This window comes from Clarias gariepinus, chromosome 1 (genome assembly GCF_024256425.1).
Source record: "Clarias gariepinus isolate MV-2021 ecotype Netherlands chromosome 1, CGAR_prim_01v2, whole genome shotgun sequence".
Taxonomy (NCBI): Eukaryota; Metazoa; Chordata; class Actinopteri; order Siluriformes; family Clariidae; genus Clarias; species Clarias gariepinus.
The window spans coordinates 28874019-28893373 of NC_071100.1; the positions used below are offsets into that span (position 1 = coordinate 28874019).

The 19355-nt window shown below is 44.1% G+C and overlaps 1 protein-coding gene across 1 annotated transcript; it reads left to right on the forward strand.

The window, feature by feature from the left end:
- Nucleotides 1–17208: 17208 nt before the first annotated feature.
- Nucleotides 17209–19355, forward strand: lrfn4b (leucine rich repeat and fibronectin type III domain containing 4b). The gene is given in 2 exon segments (XM_053495308.1): nucleotides 17209–19212; nucleotides 19214–19355. Coding segments are annotated over 2 exon segments (2043 nt in total). The 5' UTR covers nucleotides 17209–17311.

Genomic DNA, 19355 nt, shown 5'->3' on the forward strand with positions numbered 1-19355 from the left:
TTAAACATATTTTAAAGTAGAACATCTATAGACTATAGACTCATAACTCACATAATGAACATTTCTAATTTTTTCATAATCTATTGATATTTCTGACAAAGTGTTGAAGGACAGATCAACATAATTTGACTTGTTGCAAATAAAATGGCATGGCTACTTCATAACTCAGTCGAATACATAACTGTCTGTAGAATTGTCTATAGTCTGTAAAGTGTCTAAAATGGCCTATCCAAATAAAACAGAAATTGTAAGAAACAGGAAGTATGGCATTAAGAAAATTGAAAAACCAAGTTCAGAAGGTATTTATTTACAAAATATATGGAGACAAGGCAGACAAACACAATCCAAATCACAAAGTGGCAAAGCATTGAAGGGTCAAACCCAGTAAGGCAGGACATGTTATGAAGGTCCAATTTATCAACCTGAATGATAAAGTACACATGGTGATAGTAATCAAAATAATACAAGTCTTAGAACTCATGCACTGGGTATGGAAAGCTTTGTGATAGGCATGAGATATAAGCTAAGCCAGGAAATGAACAGGATGTGGCCAGTCACAGTGTCCTGGCCAAACCATCTATGCAACAAGGCCCAGGGGGCAGGCTTCTGGGTGCCCATGTTTGTTATGAGTGATGATTCATGGATGTCCTCTGCTATTGCCCAAGTGGAGTTCTTTAAGATATTACTAGATATTACATATAGCATTCTTACTTCTTGGAGTCTATTTAGAATGGCATACATTTATTTTTTCAGGTAGTTAAAGAAATAAAGTATGTTAACATACTATTATGTACTAGTGATGAAGCTGTAGGTTATGTAATGCAGGGTTAAGATATTTAATATCTTGACCCAAGATGTAATGTCAGGATCAATGTCTTATGCATGACTTATCTTGTGGATAAATCTTTAGAGACAGTATCACTGCAGGGTTGCATAGATTGTATCAATCTGCATTGTTGGTCTTCTTTTTTTATTTTATTTTTGGTGTTGGGGGTTGTTTGCCCACACAATCATGAGTGTGGGGAATTTTGAAATAGCAAAAATTATTCTCCTCCAGCAGATCCACCAAATAATTTACTACTTTAAATATACCACTTCAGAAAACATTTATGGGTAATACTCAAAAAGAAGGCTTACAGTGATGTTCAACAGTTGGCAAAATACTTTTAAAAAGTAGCATAAACTGAGCATGAAAAATGGTTAAATGCATAATTGGCATTTAGGTTAAAACATATGGCATTTCAATACTGGTGTATTGGTTCAATACTTACTTACTTAGAGAGATCTGGTGGACTATCATACAGCTTAAAAATCTCTCTCTTTCTGTCTCTCTCTTCCGTTTTGAATCATTTGTGCACTGGATGTCTGTTTTTTGGACATTTTACCTTCCTACATTTAATACAATAACATTTGCTGTACCAATATCATCTCATAGGTCCAGTATTCTCTCAAATAAACTGTGATAGAATTTGTATCATCTTAATTAAATAAACAGTTATTGCAAGACTTTTCTCATCACTGTGTTTATTTGTTCATTTCCACAGCACATAAAACTTTGATTTCATTCTCTCATCTTATACAGGAAGAAAAATAGAGAATTGGCTTTGCACACAAACACCAAATTCAATTTTTACAAAGTGCTAACTGTACAAGACTGAATTACTCCATAATGTGTGTGTGTGTGTATATATATATATATATATATATATATATATATATATATATATATATATATATATATATATATATATCACTCAGCATGGTATCTTAGTGTTTAGCACTGAGGCCCTGCAATAGATTTGCACCCTTTCCAGGGTGTACCCTGTACCTGAAGTTTCCTGAGATAGACTCAATGCTTCCTGCAACCCTGTATATGATAAGCAGTATCATATATAGTAAGCAGTAGTTTTATTTTTAAAGAGGAGAGGTAAATTTTTTTAATTTTATAAAGTCACTGTGGTTATACTGGTCATAGAAGATAGTTCATTTATGTTTAATGATGTTATTAATTTCTTACCTTACTTTAATCTTTTTAGCTGTAACATAACGATCTCAGACCATGTCCATGTTACTAAGCGGTTCATGGCATAATTTATGCTTTGTTTGAATATTTTCTTCCAGTATATTACAGTACATCTTGGGTCAAGAGCTCAAACTGAAGGTAATGCCTTTTAATAAGATCCCCTTAACTAACTATATGTGTGCAAGCATTGTGAGTGCCACAGATCTAAGAATAAAGAAGGATTCAGATATGGTGTTACCCCAAATGCCACAAGTATTAGTTGTGCATACACCATTTAATCATCAATTAGTCAGCGGGTCCCAAGCCTGCAAGGACAGGAAGCACCTGCAGTTTGATGAACATACTAATTCAGTCCGCAAAATTACCACCAAGGGCAATGGTGACACTAGTAATCAGGTTATAACTACCATCATTGCTATGCTAGCTGCTGATATATTTGGTTTGTAGAAAAAGAGACCGGTAAAGATTCAATACATCATAAACAAGTGAGCACCCAACCAACCACTACCTCAGGTAAAACTGGAAATTGAAGCTGACAGTTTAAGAAGGCAGACAAATAGAAAGAGAAGAACTTTTTCAGAATGGTGCAATGTCATCCAATAGAATCCAGTGACCTTGAGGTGGGCTGGTTGGTAGAAGGAAAGTGTTGACCTTTCACACAAATTAACTTGGATTTTACAGCAGCTTCTAAAGCATTGTGGAATGAACCACTGTACAGTAAGCGTCTAGTGCCTAGCAAAATGAATTATCGTATTGATGCTATAATAAATTCATTATTTATTATTATGAATTTTTTATTTTTTTATTTTTTGGTCAACCAGGAAGGATTGAGTTAACTGGTAACTTGCACAGCATCACATAAAACAAACAAATAAACAAGCAAATAATCTAGAGTGTAAAAGCTTGTGTTTATTTGTTAAAAACATATTAAACATAAACAATATAACTAACCCACATGTAATTCATGATTAATGTTAACTAAATATAGAGCACATACATTAACTAATATTTTATTTGCTTATGGATAACAATTAGTCCATATAAACAAGCATGCAATTATGCTAGCAAATGTCAGTGAACTGGGGCCTTGGGTGTAATAGTGGAAGCCACTATTTAGCCACTATTTAGCTCCAATTTTACATTCTGTCAATTAACTACTAAAAACATTAAATATTTTATCTTCTATACAGCTAATCCTGAGTACATGGTGGCAGGCGGCCTAGAGCCTATCCCAGGAGCCTTAAAGCATGAGGCAGGGTACACCCTGTATAGGGTGCCAGTCTATCACAGGGCAGACAGTACAGGCAATGTTTGGAATGACAATTAATCTAACCTGCATGTCTTTGGACTGTGGGAGGAAACTGAGGTATATAGAGGAAATCCACCAAATAGAGGAAGAACAAGCAAATTCCATGCACACAGACCCGAGGTGGGAATTCTAAACCCCAACCCAGGAGGGCCGCAATGTTAAACAGCTTCCAAAATATGTTAACTCAAATGTTACTCAATGCCCTGGTCAACTGAGTTCTGTGAAGGAAGGAAGCATAAGACAAACAGAATAAAATGGAGATTTTTATTTTATATTTAATAAAAACCCTGTTTTACACCACCATCAACTTACAAATCAGGTCTCAATTTGAAAAAATGTACAAAACATAAAACACCACAAATAAAAATTAATCATAAAAAAAAAACACCAACAGAAACATTTGTACTGTATTACTATACTTATTACTATACGTTATGACTTTTAAATATGACAGTTACGGTTGGTCAGGAAATTCTTGAAGTCAAATGCAGACAGGAAACTTTTCAGTTACAAACTGCTGTGAAAAAATAGATAGATAGATTCAATTAAAATTCATGATACTTAAATAAAAGTATTTATACTTTCTTCCTCTCGCTCAGTGTTGCCAACTTGGCGACTTTGTTGCTATATTTAGCGACTTTTCAAATCCCTCTAGCGACAATTTTTTGTCGTTAAGTGATCCCGCCCTGGCTTGTAAGCGGGATGTAAATTTAAAATATCCTGTTCCGATGCATATTAAAAAATGTTCTCTGTCTAAAATAAAAATATAAATCGCTGCATTTGACTCAAACAACCTCATTACCTCCCTCATCCACTGTGTTTGTGCTTCTCTGTGACTTTAGCATAAACATATAGCTCGCTAGTTTATCATGTCTCAGTCAAAACTATACTCTCAGAAATTCAGAAAGGAGTGGGAATCAAATCCTGAATTCAACGGATGGTTGAAGCCTTTTATTGGAGATAATACACGGGCATACTGCCTGTATTGCAAGACTGATTTTTGCGATATAAAAAAACACATGTAAACTCAGAAACATACACAAAAGGCAAAGCCTTACAATAGTTTCACACAAAACAAACTGCCATTTATGGTAAAAAAAAATGACTCTTCAAAAAAAGCTGAAGTCACCATGGCATTAGTTATCGCTGAACACTGTTCTATGCTGGCATGTGATCACATTGAAGAAGCACGTAAAGCTGCTTTTTCACACTGTGCAGCGTGCATTATGCAAATTACGTGTTGACGTCATCTAGCGACTTCTAGCGACTTCTACGACAGCCAATAGCTACTTTCCTTACTGACGAGTTGGCAACACTGCTCTCGCTTCACAACTCATAAGAACAGACCAAACCAGAACCGAACCTCAGATTAAGCACGCGCATACAACCGTCGGTATTTTAAGTGTGATTAAAAATACAAGAAATAGCTTAAACCAAAATAACGTGACTATACATTGCTAAACAGCAGGTGACATTTATGTTCAGTATTTTGTTTTTATTTATATTTAAAAAGATGGGAATCAATTTCTGCTTACCTTTTCCACACGCCCGCCAAATGTTTGTCTTCTCAACAAGCTGTGTTCTCTTCTTTCGATATCTTCTCGCAATGTTTGCTCTGTCATGTTAACTGAAAACCATAACTAGGCCAACCCTTTGAATAAAGTTTTAACAATATGTCTCAAAGCCAATGTAGTCAGACATTGCGGTCATGCTGGTCTCCAAAACAGCTATGGACCATTGATCGTGAATCAGCCCATAATAAAAAATCAATCCATCACACTGGCAATGAGAATTCCAGCCTTGCAGAAAAATACACAGAATGTCCAGAAGGATAAGTAGACCAAAGAAAATTAGTAATAGGATATTACAAACAACCGTAATTAGTGCATTGTATCTTGTACTTTGCGTTAAAGTTTACACATTCAAATTACAGCCATATATCATTATTAAGTGCATATTATGCTTCAACTGAAATTAAGCATATTTATTGTACTCTTGCTGGTCAATTTAATAGGATCTTGTACATTTATCTAACTATTCAATCAGCAAATCATGTGGCAGTAGAGCAATGCATAAAACCATACAAATATAGCTTAAATAAAAGTATTATATAAAATAAATAAATAATCACACTCAACCTAGCAGAGGAAAACCCAGGATAGATTTAGCACCACCTTCACCTTATGACCATAAGGGATGGGACGCCTCAACTCCCTGTGAACAAAGGCATGGACCTACCATTCGGGTGTCAACTTGAGCCAGCACCAAATAGTAGAGTGGGACATACTGGATGCAAGACTCATGCTTCTTCTTTTTTGTACTCACTGTTACAGAGCCAAGAAAGCCTGCAAGCTGGAACAACTCGTTGAGTAGGGGACTGCATCTCAGCCTTGCTGCCTTCTCCTGCCCAGCCCGAAAAAATGTTTTGCGGGTGGAAAATGGACTGTTGATTAAAGAGGTCAGAGGAGAATAACCAATTTGGTTTGAGCTGCCAGGAGAGCTACAGTAGCTAAAAATCATTCTGAAAAATTATGATAAGCAGAGAACGATCTCATAATATCCTAACCTTAATGCAGATGGCCAAGAGCAGCAGAAGAGCACCTTAGGTTTAAATGTTTACAATTATATTTTACTATTCACTTTCAGTATGTCTGCATGGTTTTGTGTTGTTTACACCATTCTGTGTAAACTCTAGGAAACTTCCAGGAGATCAGCAGTTACTGAAATACCCAAATCAGTCCATCTGATACCAAAACATGGATCAAAGTGACAACAATTACTTTTTATCTAGTTGTGATGTCTGATGTAAACATTACCTGAAGCTCTTGACCTATATCTGCATGATTGTTTGCACTGTACTGCTGCCACATGATGCCTCATAAATGAATAACTGCAGAAATTAATGTGCATGTGTACAGGTGTACCCCCCCCCCAAAAAAAAAAAAAAAAAAAAAAATAATAATAATAAATTAATTTAAAAAAATAATAATAAATAAATGAATAAATTGGATATATAAGCCACAAATACTGCCATCATATTAAAAACATAACACTATAACCACCAAGGTTTGGGGTTCCCTAGTTTTTGCTCAGCCCTTTGGGGCTTGTCTATTTATTATGGCCCTTTATTCCATTTAAGCCACTAGTAGCAAATAAAGAAAAGAAGCCGATGAGAGAAAGAGAGCTCAAGATGATTTATTCAGTGTTCATAATCAGAATCTGGACTTCTTTATTGATGAGTTGAGTCTAAGACAGTATGCATCTGTAACCTTAGATTTGTAGTACAGATGATCTAATATTAAACAGTATTATGTTTGAGACACATAGACTTTCTCTATCACAAGTGTCTAATTATGCTCATCAAGACTGGCCAAATTCTAGCTTCATTAATTGGAACTTCTTTATTATGATGTAAACTGTATGACCAAACTTGTGTGTATAGCAGACTATTGTGCCCATATGTGCATGTTGAACATCTCATTGCTTAGTCATCCTTTACTGTCATAATGACCGCCACATTTATGGGAAGGTGTGGGTGTGGAGGTGTGTGCTAAGTCAACCAGAAGAGCAGTAGTGAGGTCAGGCACAAAGGTTGTACTGTATAAATATGGCCAAGGTTCAGTCAGCATTTGCAGATCACCCAGAGGTGTCCTAGGTGAGGTTTAGGCCAGCCTTTGTGTGCTTCACTTGAGTTCTTCCATTCCAACCCTGACAAACCATGTCTTTGTGAAGCTTGCTTGTGTGAATGGCTGGAACATTTGTGCTTCTTGTTGCAGAAAAGTGGAATTTGTAATAATATGGCAAACAAAGAAATGCAATTGTGTGCTTCTGACTCACTAACAGTGGTTTAAGATGAACCACATATTGTTGCAATAGTCAAGTGTTCACATACTTTTGGCAATGTCCTGTATAGTATGTCTTAATTCTAAAGGTTCACTCTCATGAGTTAATATTGCATGACATCACATAATCCACATCATGTATACACTACTGTTTAAAAGTTTGGAATCATTAGCAAATTTCTACATTCTACAACAATATTGGGGATTTCACAAAGACATATTCTGGAATAGTTATTGCAAGAACATTGTCACAAGTGCATTTGCAAAACCCATCAAGCACCATGATGAAATGGCCCTCATGAAGACCTTCTGAGGAAAGCAAAACCAAAATGTACCACTGCTGCAAAGAAGTTAGAATAATTTAGAGTTACCATACACCACATACAGTATATATAAATCTAATTCTATTTTATTATGAAGAAAAGGAAAGTACAGTGTGAAATGCTGATGCAAAACTGATGGTTATTACTGATAGTACACTGATAGTGTAGTTATTATCCTCCACACACACACATATACACACACACACATATATATATATATATATATATATATATATATATATATATATATATATATATATATATACACACACACACGTATGTGTGTATGTGTGTGTGTGGAGGATAATAACTACAGTGTACTATCAGTAATAACTATCAGTTTTGCATCAGCATTTGACACTGTACTTTCCATTTTCCATAATAAAATAGAACTAGATGTCATAAATCAACTCTGGTATGTATCCTATTTTAGCAAATGTTACCTTACAATTTCCAGTATGTCATAATAACTAAGGATATAAGTACATACTTATTAATCTGCATATAGTATATAACACAGTCATAAAAGGAAATATATATATATTTATATTTGTCTATTTAAAATTTTGTCTTATTATAAACTAAGAACTTTGACAATAGCAACAAACAAAAAGACTTGTTTTTTATTGAGATGCAGTTGTAAATCCAATGGTTTTAAGTCATCATCTACCACACTTTTCAAAGCCTCAAAAAAAACAACTGAGGAACAAATCAATCAACTAATGCATCAACACAGACAGACAAAGCGCACACACAATGTAGGTCCACAGTAGCTGCCAAAGAATTTAATTAATTAATTTGTTCTAGATAAAAATATTTATTAACTCAACTTGCTGTAAAAATAGCATGTAGGTGTTGAGCAGGTTGTCCATCAAAATTCCAATACTTTACAGAAGAGTTGTCAAAATGAACAAAATCCACCTTTTATATTGATAACTAATTAGTTCCCTTTCAAAGGCTACACTTGATGCTGCGTGAAAACGCTATGGGAATATCTTTTCGTGTTGCCGGTTGTGAAGCATGTGTGTACCAAACACGCCAAATTTTGGCTTATATAACCTCGGTCAGGTGACGTCATCTGATTAGATGCACCTGCAGGTTATAAATAGGAGTGAGCCGGCAACATTTCTCAGATCTTTTTCTTCACCGCACTTTGCGCGTGTGTGTGTCAGCAAGCATAACAAAAATACAAAATAAACAGAATTAAATCTCATAAAACTCACCAGTTAGTATGGCGGAGTTTAGAACTAGATGTCCCCCTCCTTGTGAAAATTTCCTTTCGGAGGGCGATATGCACACATTCTGCTTCGAATGTTTGGGTGAGAAGCACGCTCTCGAAGGGCTTAATGGAGAGTGTGAGCACTGTGATCTTCTCCCCATGAAGCTGCTTCGCGCGTCTCGCGTTCTTTAGGGAACCACGAGCCGCGCTGCACTCATGGGGATCACAAGCAGATCTGGCCGAGGAGCGAGAGGCGGAGTCCCTCCTTTCTCTCGCCCTCTCCCCCGATCCTGATGTCTCTCCTTCCACTTCACGAGCGCACTCCGGTGCTTCTCGCAGGTGTCTTGAAGAGACTCGTTCTCCTGCTTCTGTGGAAATAGAAGTTGCTTCCTCAGAACGCTCCTCAAAAGATAAGAGAGAATATGAGGAATTGCTCGAAGTTATAACGCGTGCAGTCAAACGACTGCATATTGACTGGCCACAGGAGCAGGCTCACCCAAAACAATCTAAATTAGATGACAGATTTCTGTCGGGTGGCCAGGAGATGGAGCCAAAACACCGCTCTTTCCCATTTTTTGATGACCTCCACAACGAGTTATCTCGTTCTTGGAGAAATCCTTTTTCTTCCCGTATTTTTGTACCATCAACTTCGTTTTATTCGAACATCGTTGATGCAAATGCACGAGGTTATGTGGTGATGCCCCAGATAGAAGAGACGCTTGCGGGCTATCTCTCTCCTGGAACATCATCCTCATTAAAGAAACCAACACTTCCCTCCAAGCCGTGTACGTGAACTTCTTCTACCCTGGTAGGGAAAGCGTTCCAAGCAGCAGGTCAGGCCGGCGCTTCCTTGCACACCATGGCGGTTTTGCAGGCATATCAGGCTGATCTGCTGAAAGATTTGAGCACGAGCGGCACACTGCATCATGACGCATTCAATGAATTACGCCGTGCTACTGATTTATCCCTGTGTGCGACTAAACAGACAGCCCGTGCAATCGTCCGTTCCATGGCCTCCTTGGTGACCGCTGAAAGACACCTGTGGTTAAACCTGACAGGCATCAAGGACAAGGGTACGGCTCGTCGCCCCCAACAGGCTGCCTCCAAAAGATCAGATTGCCGCACTGTCTTCTTTTCAAAGACTAAGTCCTGAAGCCTATGTGCCCAGGACTGTGGGGGTGATCCCCCCCGGGGAACGGCACTCAACGCTCTTTCCTATAAGAGCATGCCCCCCCGGACACCGCAGATATGTTAGTGCCTCGGTTTTATCCTGCTATATTCCAGGATGCCGAACCACTAACACCCCCCCGCGCACTAAAACTTGTACCCCTTTCGGAGAAACTGGCAGCGTGGAAGCTACTGCCAGGCATATCTCCCTGGGTGCTAAAGACTGTAGAGAATGGCTACAGGATTCAGTTTGCTCATCGCCCTCCGCGTTTCAACGGCGTGGTCTACACTTCCGTGATACCGGAGAGAGCGCATCTGCTAAACTCCGAACTCCAGGCGTTGCTGGAGAAGGGAGCCATAGAACAGGTTCCTCCTCCAGACAGGGAGTCAGGCTACTACAGTCGCTACTTTTTGGTTCCCAAGAAAGGCGGGGGGCTGCGTCCAATTTTGGATCTTCGCGGGTTGAACCGCTATCTCAAAAAGTACAGATTCAAGATGTTAACCATCAATATGATTGTCTCGCAAATCCAACCAGAAGATTGGTTCATGACGATAGATTTAAAGGACGCATACTTCCACATAAAAGTTTTGCCACAACACAGGAAGTTCCTGAGGTTCGCTTTCGGGGGAGAAGCTTACCAGTATCATGTCCTTCCATTCGGTCTAGCTCTGTCACTCCGCACATATACAAAATGTATGGATGCTGTCCTGGCTCCCTTGCGACTCCAGGGCATCCGTATTCTTAATTACATAGACGACTGGCTAATCCTGGCCCAGTCTCAGCAGCTAGCGCTCCGACATCGCGATGTCGTCCTAGCTCATCTCCATTTGCTGGGATTGAGACTCAACGCTACCAAAAGCATTCTCATTCCGGCTCAGAGGCCAACATACTTGGGTGTCAGATGGAATTCGATCACTATGCGGGCACAATTGTCTCCCGCTCGTGTTGAATCCATCCTCAGCGCCCTCAAGGAAATCAGACTAGACCAGAAAGTGACTATTTATCACTTTCAAAAATGTTTAGGCCTCATGGCAGCTGCATCCACGGTGATACCTTTGGGCCTTCTGCACATGAAAGCTTTTCAGTTGTGGCTAAGAGCCAGGGGATTTCATACAAGGGCCAATCCCCGAAGGCGAATAAGGGTTACGCTCGAAGGACGTCGTACCCTTTCTATGTGGTTTAGACCCCAGTTTCTCACCTTGGGTCCCACTCTAGGTCCGTCTTGTAGTTGCAAAATGCTAACGACGCTTCCCTTACCGGCAGGGGTGCGGTCTTGGATGGCCGTCCAGCTCATGGGCGCTGGAGAGGTCATCTTCTCGCATGGCACATCAATTGCCTTGAAATGATGGCTCTATTTTTGGCCCTACAGCACTTCCTCCAGCAGCTGAGAGGCTACCATGTTCTAGTGCGGGTGGACAATACATCGGTAGTCTTCTACATAAATTGCCAGGGCGGACTGCACTCGCGCCGCTTGAACGAGCTAGCGCATCAGGTTCTGCTCTGGGCACAGGACAAGTTCCTGTCCTTAGGGCGATTTACATTCCAGGGCTCATGAATGTGGGAGCAGATTTACTGTCTAGACAAGCTGTGACAAACGGGGAATGGAAACTCCACCCCGACATAGTCAGCCAAATCTGGGAAAGATTCTTTACAGGAGAGGTGGACCTCTTTGCCTCCCAAGAGACAGCACAATGTCCTCTCTACTACCCTCTGACTCATCCAGCTCCCCTGGGTCTGGACGCGATGGCCCATACGTGGCCCAATTTACGCCTTTATGCGTTTCCGCCAATATCTCTGCTCCCGGGAGTCCTGGCGAGGGTCCGTCAACACGGTTTGCGCCTCTTACTGATAGCGCCCCGTTGGCCGGCCAGAGTATGGTTCTCGGATCTAATATCTCTCCTCGATGGCTCACCTTGGATGATTCCAGTGAGGAGGGATCTTCTGTCTCAGGCGCAGGGCACAATATTTCATCCCCGACCGGAGCTTTGGAACCTTCACGTTTGGCCCCTGAACGGGACCAACTAAGTCAAGCTGGTCTCCCAGCCAGCGTTATTGACACTATTCTAGCTGTTAGAGCTCCCTCCACTAGAAAAGCTTATGCCCTCAAATGGAATGTTTTTGAAAGTTGGTGCATGACGAAGCAGGTAGACCCAGTCCACTGCCAAATTGTTTCAGTGCTAAAGTTCCTGCAAGATAAGTTGTCCTCTGGCTTGTGCCCTAGTACCCTTAGGACATACGTGGCCGCTATCTCAGCCTGCCACGTTCCAATCGAGGGGATTACTGTGGGAAAACAACCTTTAGTTGCCCGTTTTATTCGTGGAGCTAAACGGTTGAGGCCAACCACTAGAGCCACGACCCCTTCATGGGATTTATCTATCGTGCTCGAAGGTCTAATTGACACTCCTTTCGAACCGCTAGAGTCAGCGCCTGACAGGCTTCTGACTCTTAAGATGGTTTTTCTTATGGCCATTACCTCTCTTAAGAGGATTGGGGATCTGCGCGCCTTGTCAGTCTCCCCATTCTGCCTGGACTTTGCCCCTGGGCTAGTCAAGGCCATTCTGCATCCTCACCCGAACTATCTTCCCGAAAGTTCCATTTTCAAACATGCACCCTGTTGTTCTTAAAGCCTTCTGTCCTCCGCCTTTTACAGCTTTGGAGCAGGAGAAACTTCACCTATTATGTCCAGTACGTGCTCTTCGGATTTACGTCCACCGCACCTGCCAGTGGCGTAGATCAGAGCAGCTCTTTATTTGCTATGGAGGCCGCAACCGGGGGGCGGCCGCTACTACGCAGACCATGTCACATTGGGTGAGAGATGCTATTGCTCTCTCCTACGAGCCGCGAATCAGGGCTCATTCAACCAGGGGGATTGCTTCATCTATTGCACTAGCAAGAGGTATTCCCCTGCAACAAGTGTGTGACGCGGCGGGGCTGGTCCTCTCCGCACACATTTATTAAATTTTATAGTCTGGATGTTCCTGTCACTCCGGGCTTACGAGTCCTCGAGTCAGCTTCCCAGACATAGTTCTGAGACCTCTCAGCCTTGTGCGCACACGCTACACAATGCGGGGTCCAGACACTCGCAGTGCGGCGACGTTGGTACTCTCGTTCCCAAAACCTTTTTCACGCAGCATCGAGTGTAGCCTTTAAAAGGGAACGTCTCGGGTTACTTTGTTGTAACCCTGTTCCCTGAAAAGGCGGGAACGAGATGCTGCGCCCCAATGCCGCACTGGCCACGTGACCGGACGTCCGTTCAGACAATCAATCTGAGGAATGTTGCCGGCTCACTCCTATTTATAACCTGCAGGTCCATCTAATCAGATGACGTCACCTGACCGAGGTTATATAAGCCAAAGTTTGGCGTGTTTGGTACACACATGCTTTACAACCGGCAACACGAAAAGATATTCCCATAGCGTTTTCACGCAGCATCTCGTTCCCGCCTTTTCAGGGAACAGGGTTACAACAAAGTAACCCGAGACGTTCTCCTACATTTCCTGCAGTCATTTTAATTTCATCATCCTTGGTAATTGATGTATAATAAGATATCAATTGCCCTTATGAAAAAAAAAAATTGCAATATATTGTAAAAAATAATGCAATGTATTAAATAAAACATTTCCATATAAAGGAAACATCTCCGGTTACTTTGCTGTAACCCTGGTCCCTTAGAAAGCAGGAATGAGATGCTGCGTGAAAACGCCATGGGAACATCTTTTTTTTAATGGTGCTGGTTGTGAAGCATGTGTGTATCAAACACGCCAAATTTTTGGATTATATAACCTCGGTCAGGTGATGTCATCTAATGAATTGCACCTGCAGATCATAAGTCTCAAGCCCAGGTAAATGGGAGGGTTGCGTCAGGAAGTGCGTCTGCAGGTCATAAATAAGAGTGAACCGGAAACATTCCTCAGATCAATTTTGTCTGAAAGGTTGTCCAGTCACGCAAGCAGTGCGGCATTGGAGTGCAGCATCTCGTTCCCGCTTTTTCAGGGAACAGAGTTACAGCAAAGTAACCCGAAACGTTCTCTTTCAAAAGCTACACTCGATGCTGCGTAAAACTCTATGGCAACGAGAATACAAACGCCACCGCACTGCAAATGTCTGGACCACCACGGTTGTGTCGTGTGTGTGTGCACAATAGCCAAGGAGGTCTCAAACCTAGCTCTGGAAGGCTGACTCGAAGACCTATGAGCCTGGAGTAGCATGAACATCCAAACTATAAATTCTAACAAATGTGTGCGGAGAGGACCAACCTGCCATCACACACTTGCTGCAAGGGGACTCCTCTTCAACTCATTTCAATTCAATTAAATTTTATTTATATAGCGCTTTTGACAATGGTCATTGTCTCAGAGCAGCTTCACAAAAATGAAAGAAATTCATAAAAATATATATATATATATATATATATATATATATATATATATATATATATATATATATAATAAAATAATTATAATAAAATAATAATAATAATAATAATAATAATAATAAATTATGTATGTGTGAGAAAAATGTTTCTAGATAATAATGAGATAAATGAATGAAATTTCTCTGATGAGCAAGCCAAGGGTGACGGCGACAGTGGCAAGGAAAAACTCCCTGAGATGGCAGTAGGAAGAAACCTTAAGAGGAACCAGACTCAACAGGGAACCCATCCTCATTTGGGTAATAACAGATAGAGATGATATAAAACCATGTGCATTATGCAGCTGAAAATACAGTACAATATAACAGAAATTCTTTAAATTAACATGAAGTCCAGTTCAACATAGGGATGAGTCAGTAGATGCAGAGGGCAGATGGGATCTGGATCACTGGGAGCACAGGAGCAGGATGTGTAGCTCCAACCATAATAAGGCAGAATCCAGCTGGAGCTTGTCCCTCCCTGGATGCCTCAGGATCTTCGCAGGGTTGCCCTTTGTCTACTGAAGCTGATACAATCTCCAGAAACCTCAGGATGGGTAGAAAAGTACAGAACAGATAGAGAGAATTAGCGTAGTTGCCATTCAGGATAGATGTACTGAAGTATAAAGTTATGGGATGAGTTACGCGTATGCCAGATTAAAGAGATGCGTCTTGAGTCTACTTTTAAACTAGGAAACTGTGTCTGAGCCCAGAACACTGTCTGGAAGGCTATTCCAAAGTTTTGGAGCTAAATATGAAAAAGCCCTACACCCTTTTGTAGATTTGGAAATTCTGGGAATTACAAGAAGTCCAGAGTTTTGTGATCTTAAGGAGCGTGGTGGATTATAGGGTATCAGTAGACTGGTTAGGTATGTGGGAGCTAAACCATTTAAAGCCTTGTATGTAAGTAATACTATTTTGTAATTAATTCTAAACTGGTGTCATGCACACTCGGAACGCGACCAGCACTAGGACCCGGAAGTTAAGCGGTCGCGAACCAGGAAGTATAAAAGAGGTAAACAAACCATAGCACCTCGCTCAGTCATTGAGTCGCCGATGCTACGTCGGAATTCTTCAAACCGTGAGTACTCACCTTCTTGGTTTAAAATCCTGATCGAGTGTGTATTTATAGGACGCGGGTTAGATTGTGTCTTTCCCTTGCTCCCCATTCGTGAGAGTCCTTAGATCAAATAGCGTGATTATCCTGCTCACTCGTGTTCGTCCGCGTTTGGGTTTACCATTCACGCAACAAAGGGCTAACCGCTAAAGCTACGTCTTCTGGTCACTCCAGGTTAGTTCTTGACAGAATGACTGAGCCCTCCGCGGTGAACCCAGCGGACTACGCGCACCTCTGCGACGTGGTAGATCAGCACGCCAAGCTTATCAACACGCTAACCGGGGAGATCGCTAATCTGCGCCGGGACCTCCAAGACGTCGCGGCCTTGCGCCGCGAGGTCGCGGAGCTCCGGCAGGAGAACGCGGATCTCCGGGTGGCTGTAGATAGCGCGGCTAGCCGTTCTCCCGTCGCGGCGGCCGCGGCGCCGCCCCAACCTCCCCCCCCTCCTTCTGATGTATTTCTGGCACTTCCTGATAAATGGGATGGCACGGACGGAAAGTGTAATGTGTTTTTAACATCGCTTGATCTGGTGTTTGAGTTTAATGCCACCAGGTACTCCACCGATCGGCTACGCATCGCGCTTCTGGTCTCGTTGCTATCCGGGCAGGCAGCTGAGTGGGCCACGGCAGTTCTCCGGGCGGATACAGACACCGCGCATTCATATAATGAGTTCAACCGCCAACTCAGGCTTACCTTCGAACACCCAGCGGGCGAGGTGGAGACCGACACCAAACTCTACCATCTGCGGCAGGGAGGATCGTCCGTGAGCCGGTATGCAGCCGAATTCCGGACCCTCGCTGTGCAGACCGACTGGGGAGATGCCGCGCTCCGGACATCCTTTTACGAGGGACTGGCTCCACGCATAAAAGACGAGCTCGCCGGGCGAGAGCTTCCTGCCACCCTGGAGGGGATGATCCAGCTCACCCTCCGTATTGACCAGCGTATCCTCTCTCGCCCGAAGCCAGCCCCGAGGACCCTGCCGCCTGCACCCACCTTCTCTTACACCGTCCCACGACCATCCACTACTTTCACCGCCCCAACTACTGGATCTGTCGGATCTCCACCTCCTGCCGTGGTTGACACCGGAGCCGGGGAACCCATGCAACTAGGACGCGCCTCCCTGACCGTGGCGGAACGAGAACGACGGTACAGAGAGGGGTTATGTGCCTATTGTGGGTCAGCGGCACATCACCGGGCGATCTGTCCACTTCGCCCGGGAAACGCCCAGCCCCGGTGAGTTCGAGAGGAGACTCACCGGGCCCTCTCCACCTCTCCACCACGACCAACGCCGCCATTTCGCGTCTCACGGTTCAGGTAATTCTCCAATTTGGCCACAAACGGGTTCGAGGTACGGCGTTCATCGATTCCGGTGCCGCTGGTAACTTCATTGACTCAACTTATGCCAAAAAAATTGGGGATGAAGATCGAGGCGTTATCCCAGCCAGTTCAGATCACTTCAGTCGACGGTCGGCCCCTCTCATCCAGCCCTATCACTCACCAGACCCAACCAATCACCTTCACCATCGACCAACACCAGGAACAGCTCCAACTTCACCTCACCTCCATCTCATCTCCTCCCATCATCCTCGGCTACCTGTGGCTGCTGCAGCACGACCCCCTCATCTCCTGGAATCAGAATCGCATCCTCCAGTGGGGACCGACCTGCACTGAACTTTGCCTACGGGCCCAGGCTGGGACGTGTTCCACGGAGTCCGAGGCCCCCGATGTCGACATCAACGCCATCCCGCCTGCCTACCGTGACCTGGCTGGAGTCTTTTGCAAGAGGAGAGCCACCCACCTTCCACCTCATCGACCTTATGACCTGGCGATAGAGCTCCAGCCGGGTTCCGTTCCCCCCCGTGGACATCTCTACTCTCTGTCCAAGACCGAGACTCAGGCGATGGAGGAGTACATCACCAACGCTCTGCGACATGGAACGATCCGGCCCTCCTCATCTCCTGCGGCCGCAGGGTTTTTCTTTGTGAAAAAGAAAGGGGGGGAACTTCGCCCGTGCGTCGACTATTGGTGGCTAAACAAGATAACCATCAAGAACCGTCACCCTTTGCCGCTCACCAACTCAGCCCTGGACGCCCTCTCTGGTGCCACCGTGTTCACTAAGTTGGACCTCCGGAGCGCCTACAACTTGGTGCGCATCAGAGAGGGCGATGAGTGGAAAACGGCCTTCATCACACCCACAGGACACTATGAGAGTTTGGTCATCCCGTTTGGACTATGTAACGCACCCTCGGCCTTCCAACAATTTATCAACGATGTCCTCAGAGACATGTTAGGCCGATGGGTGTTCGTTTATCTGGATGATATTCTTATCTACTCCCGCACCATGACAGAACACACCCAACATGTCCGAGCTGTACTAAAGAGATTGTTCGCCCACCAGCTGTACTGTAAGTTGGAAAAATGTGCTTTTCACCAGCACTCCACCACGTTCCTGGGTTTTGTTATCTCGCCCCAGGGTGTGGCCATGGACCCGCAGAAACTAGATGCTGTGCGCCATTGGCCCCTACCCAGGACGCTCAAACAGCTTCAACAGTTTCTCGGGTTTGCGAACTTCTACCGTCGCTTTATCCGGGGCTACAGTACAGTTGCAGCACCACTGACCAATCTGACCAGGCCCGCATCTCACCCCTTCCAACTCACTCCTGCTGCCATCACGGCCTTCAGAGAACTCTGCCACCGATTCACCACCGCCCCTATCCTCCTTCATCCTGATGCCAACCAACCATTCGTTGTGGAGGTGGACGCGTCGGATGTAGGCACTGGCGCTGTTCTCTCCCAACGAGGTCCAGACCAGAAGCTACACCCATGTGGCTTCTTCTCCAAGAAATTTAATCCCACTCAGCAGCGATACGGTGTAGGGGACCGCGAGCTGCTGGGCATAAAGTGGGCCTTGGAGGAATGGCGTCACTGGCTCCAGGGCGCCAGTGAGCCATTCGTCGTCTGGACGGATCACCAGAACCTCATCACCATCCGGAACCTCAAACAGCTGAATCCACGACAGGCACGGTGGGCATTATTTTTCGAACAGTTCGACTTCCATCTGTCATACCGCCCGGGGTCCAAGAACACCAAGGCAGACGCCCTATCACGACAACAGGAGGAAGACGTCCCCCGGGCGGACCCCGTGCCTGTCCTACCATCCTCACGTATCGTGGCACCCCTCCAGTGGGATCTTGAAACGAGGGTTCGCCAGGCTCAGGCTGCGGAGGCCGGGCCGGCAGGTGCGCCGCCTGGACGACTCTTCGTTCCACAACAACTACGAGCTGAGGTCCTCCAGTGGGGTCACTCTTCGCCCGTCGCCGGACACCCGGGAAACAAAAGAACTCTACAGTTCGTGAGACGGGCATTCTGGTGGCCTTCCATGAAGAGAGACATCGAGGAGTTCGTTCAGGCGTGCCCGGTGTGCGCCAGGGCTAAGGACTCAAATCGACCAACCCCCGGAGAGCTTCAACCTCTTCCCGTTCCTCGCCGGCCCTGGACGCACATCGCCTTGGATTTCATCACGGGCCTGCCGGTGTCCGAAGGGAAGAACACCATCCTCACTATCGTCGACCGGTTTTCAAAAGCAGCCCACCTGGTGGCCCTCGCCGGACTCCCCTCAGCTAAGGACACCGCTGAGTTGATATTGGAACACGTAGTCCGCCTGCATGGGTTCCCCAAAGACATCGTCTCGGACAGAGGGCCCCAGTTCACCGCCCGGTTCTGGAAGGCCTTCTGCCGTCTGATCAACTCCACCACTAGTCTGTCCTCCGGCTACCACCCCCAGACTAACGATCAGACGGACCAACCAACAACTGGAGCGCTATCTGCGATGCTTCGTGTCCGACCACCAGCGCTCCTGGGCCCGCTACCTCACCTGGGCAGAACTGTCTCATAACCTTCACGTCTCTTCAGCCACCAACTTGAGCCCATTTGAGGTATGCTAA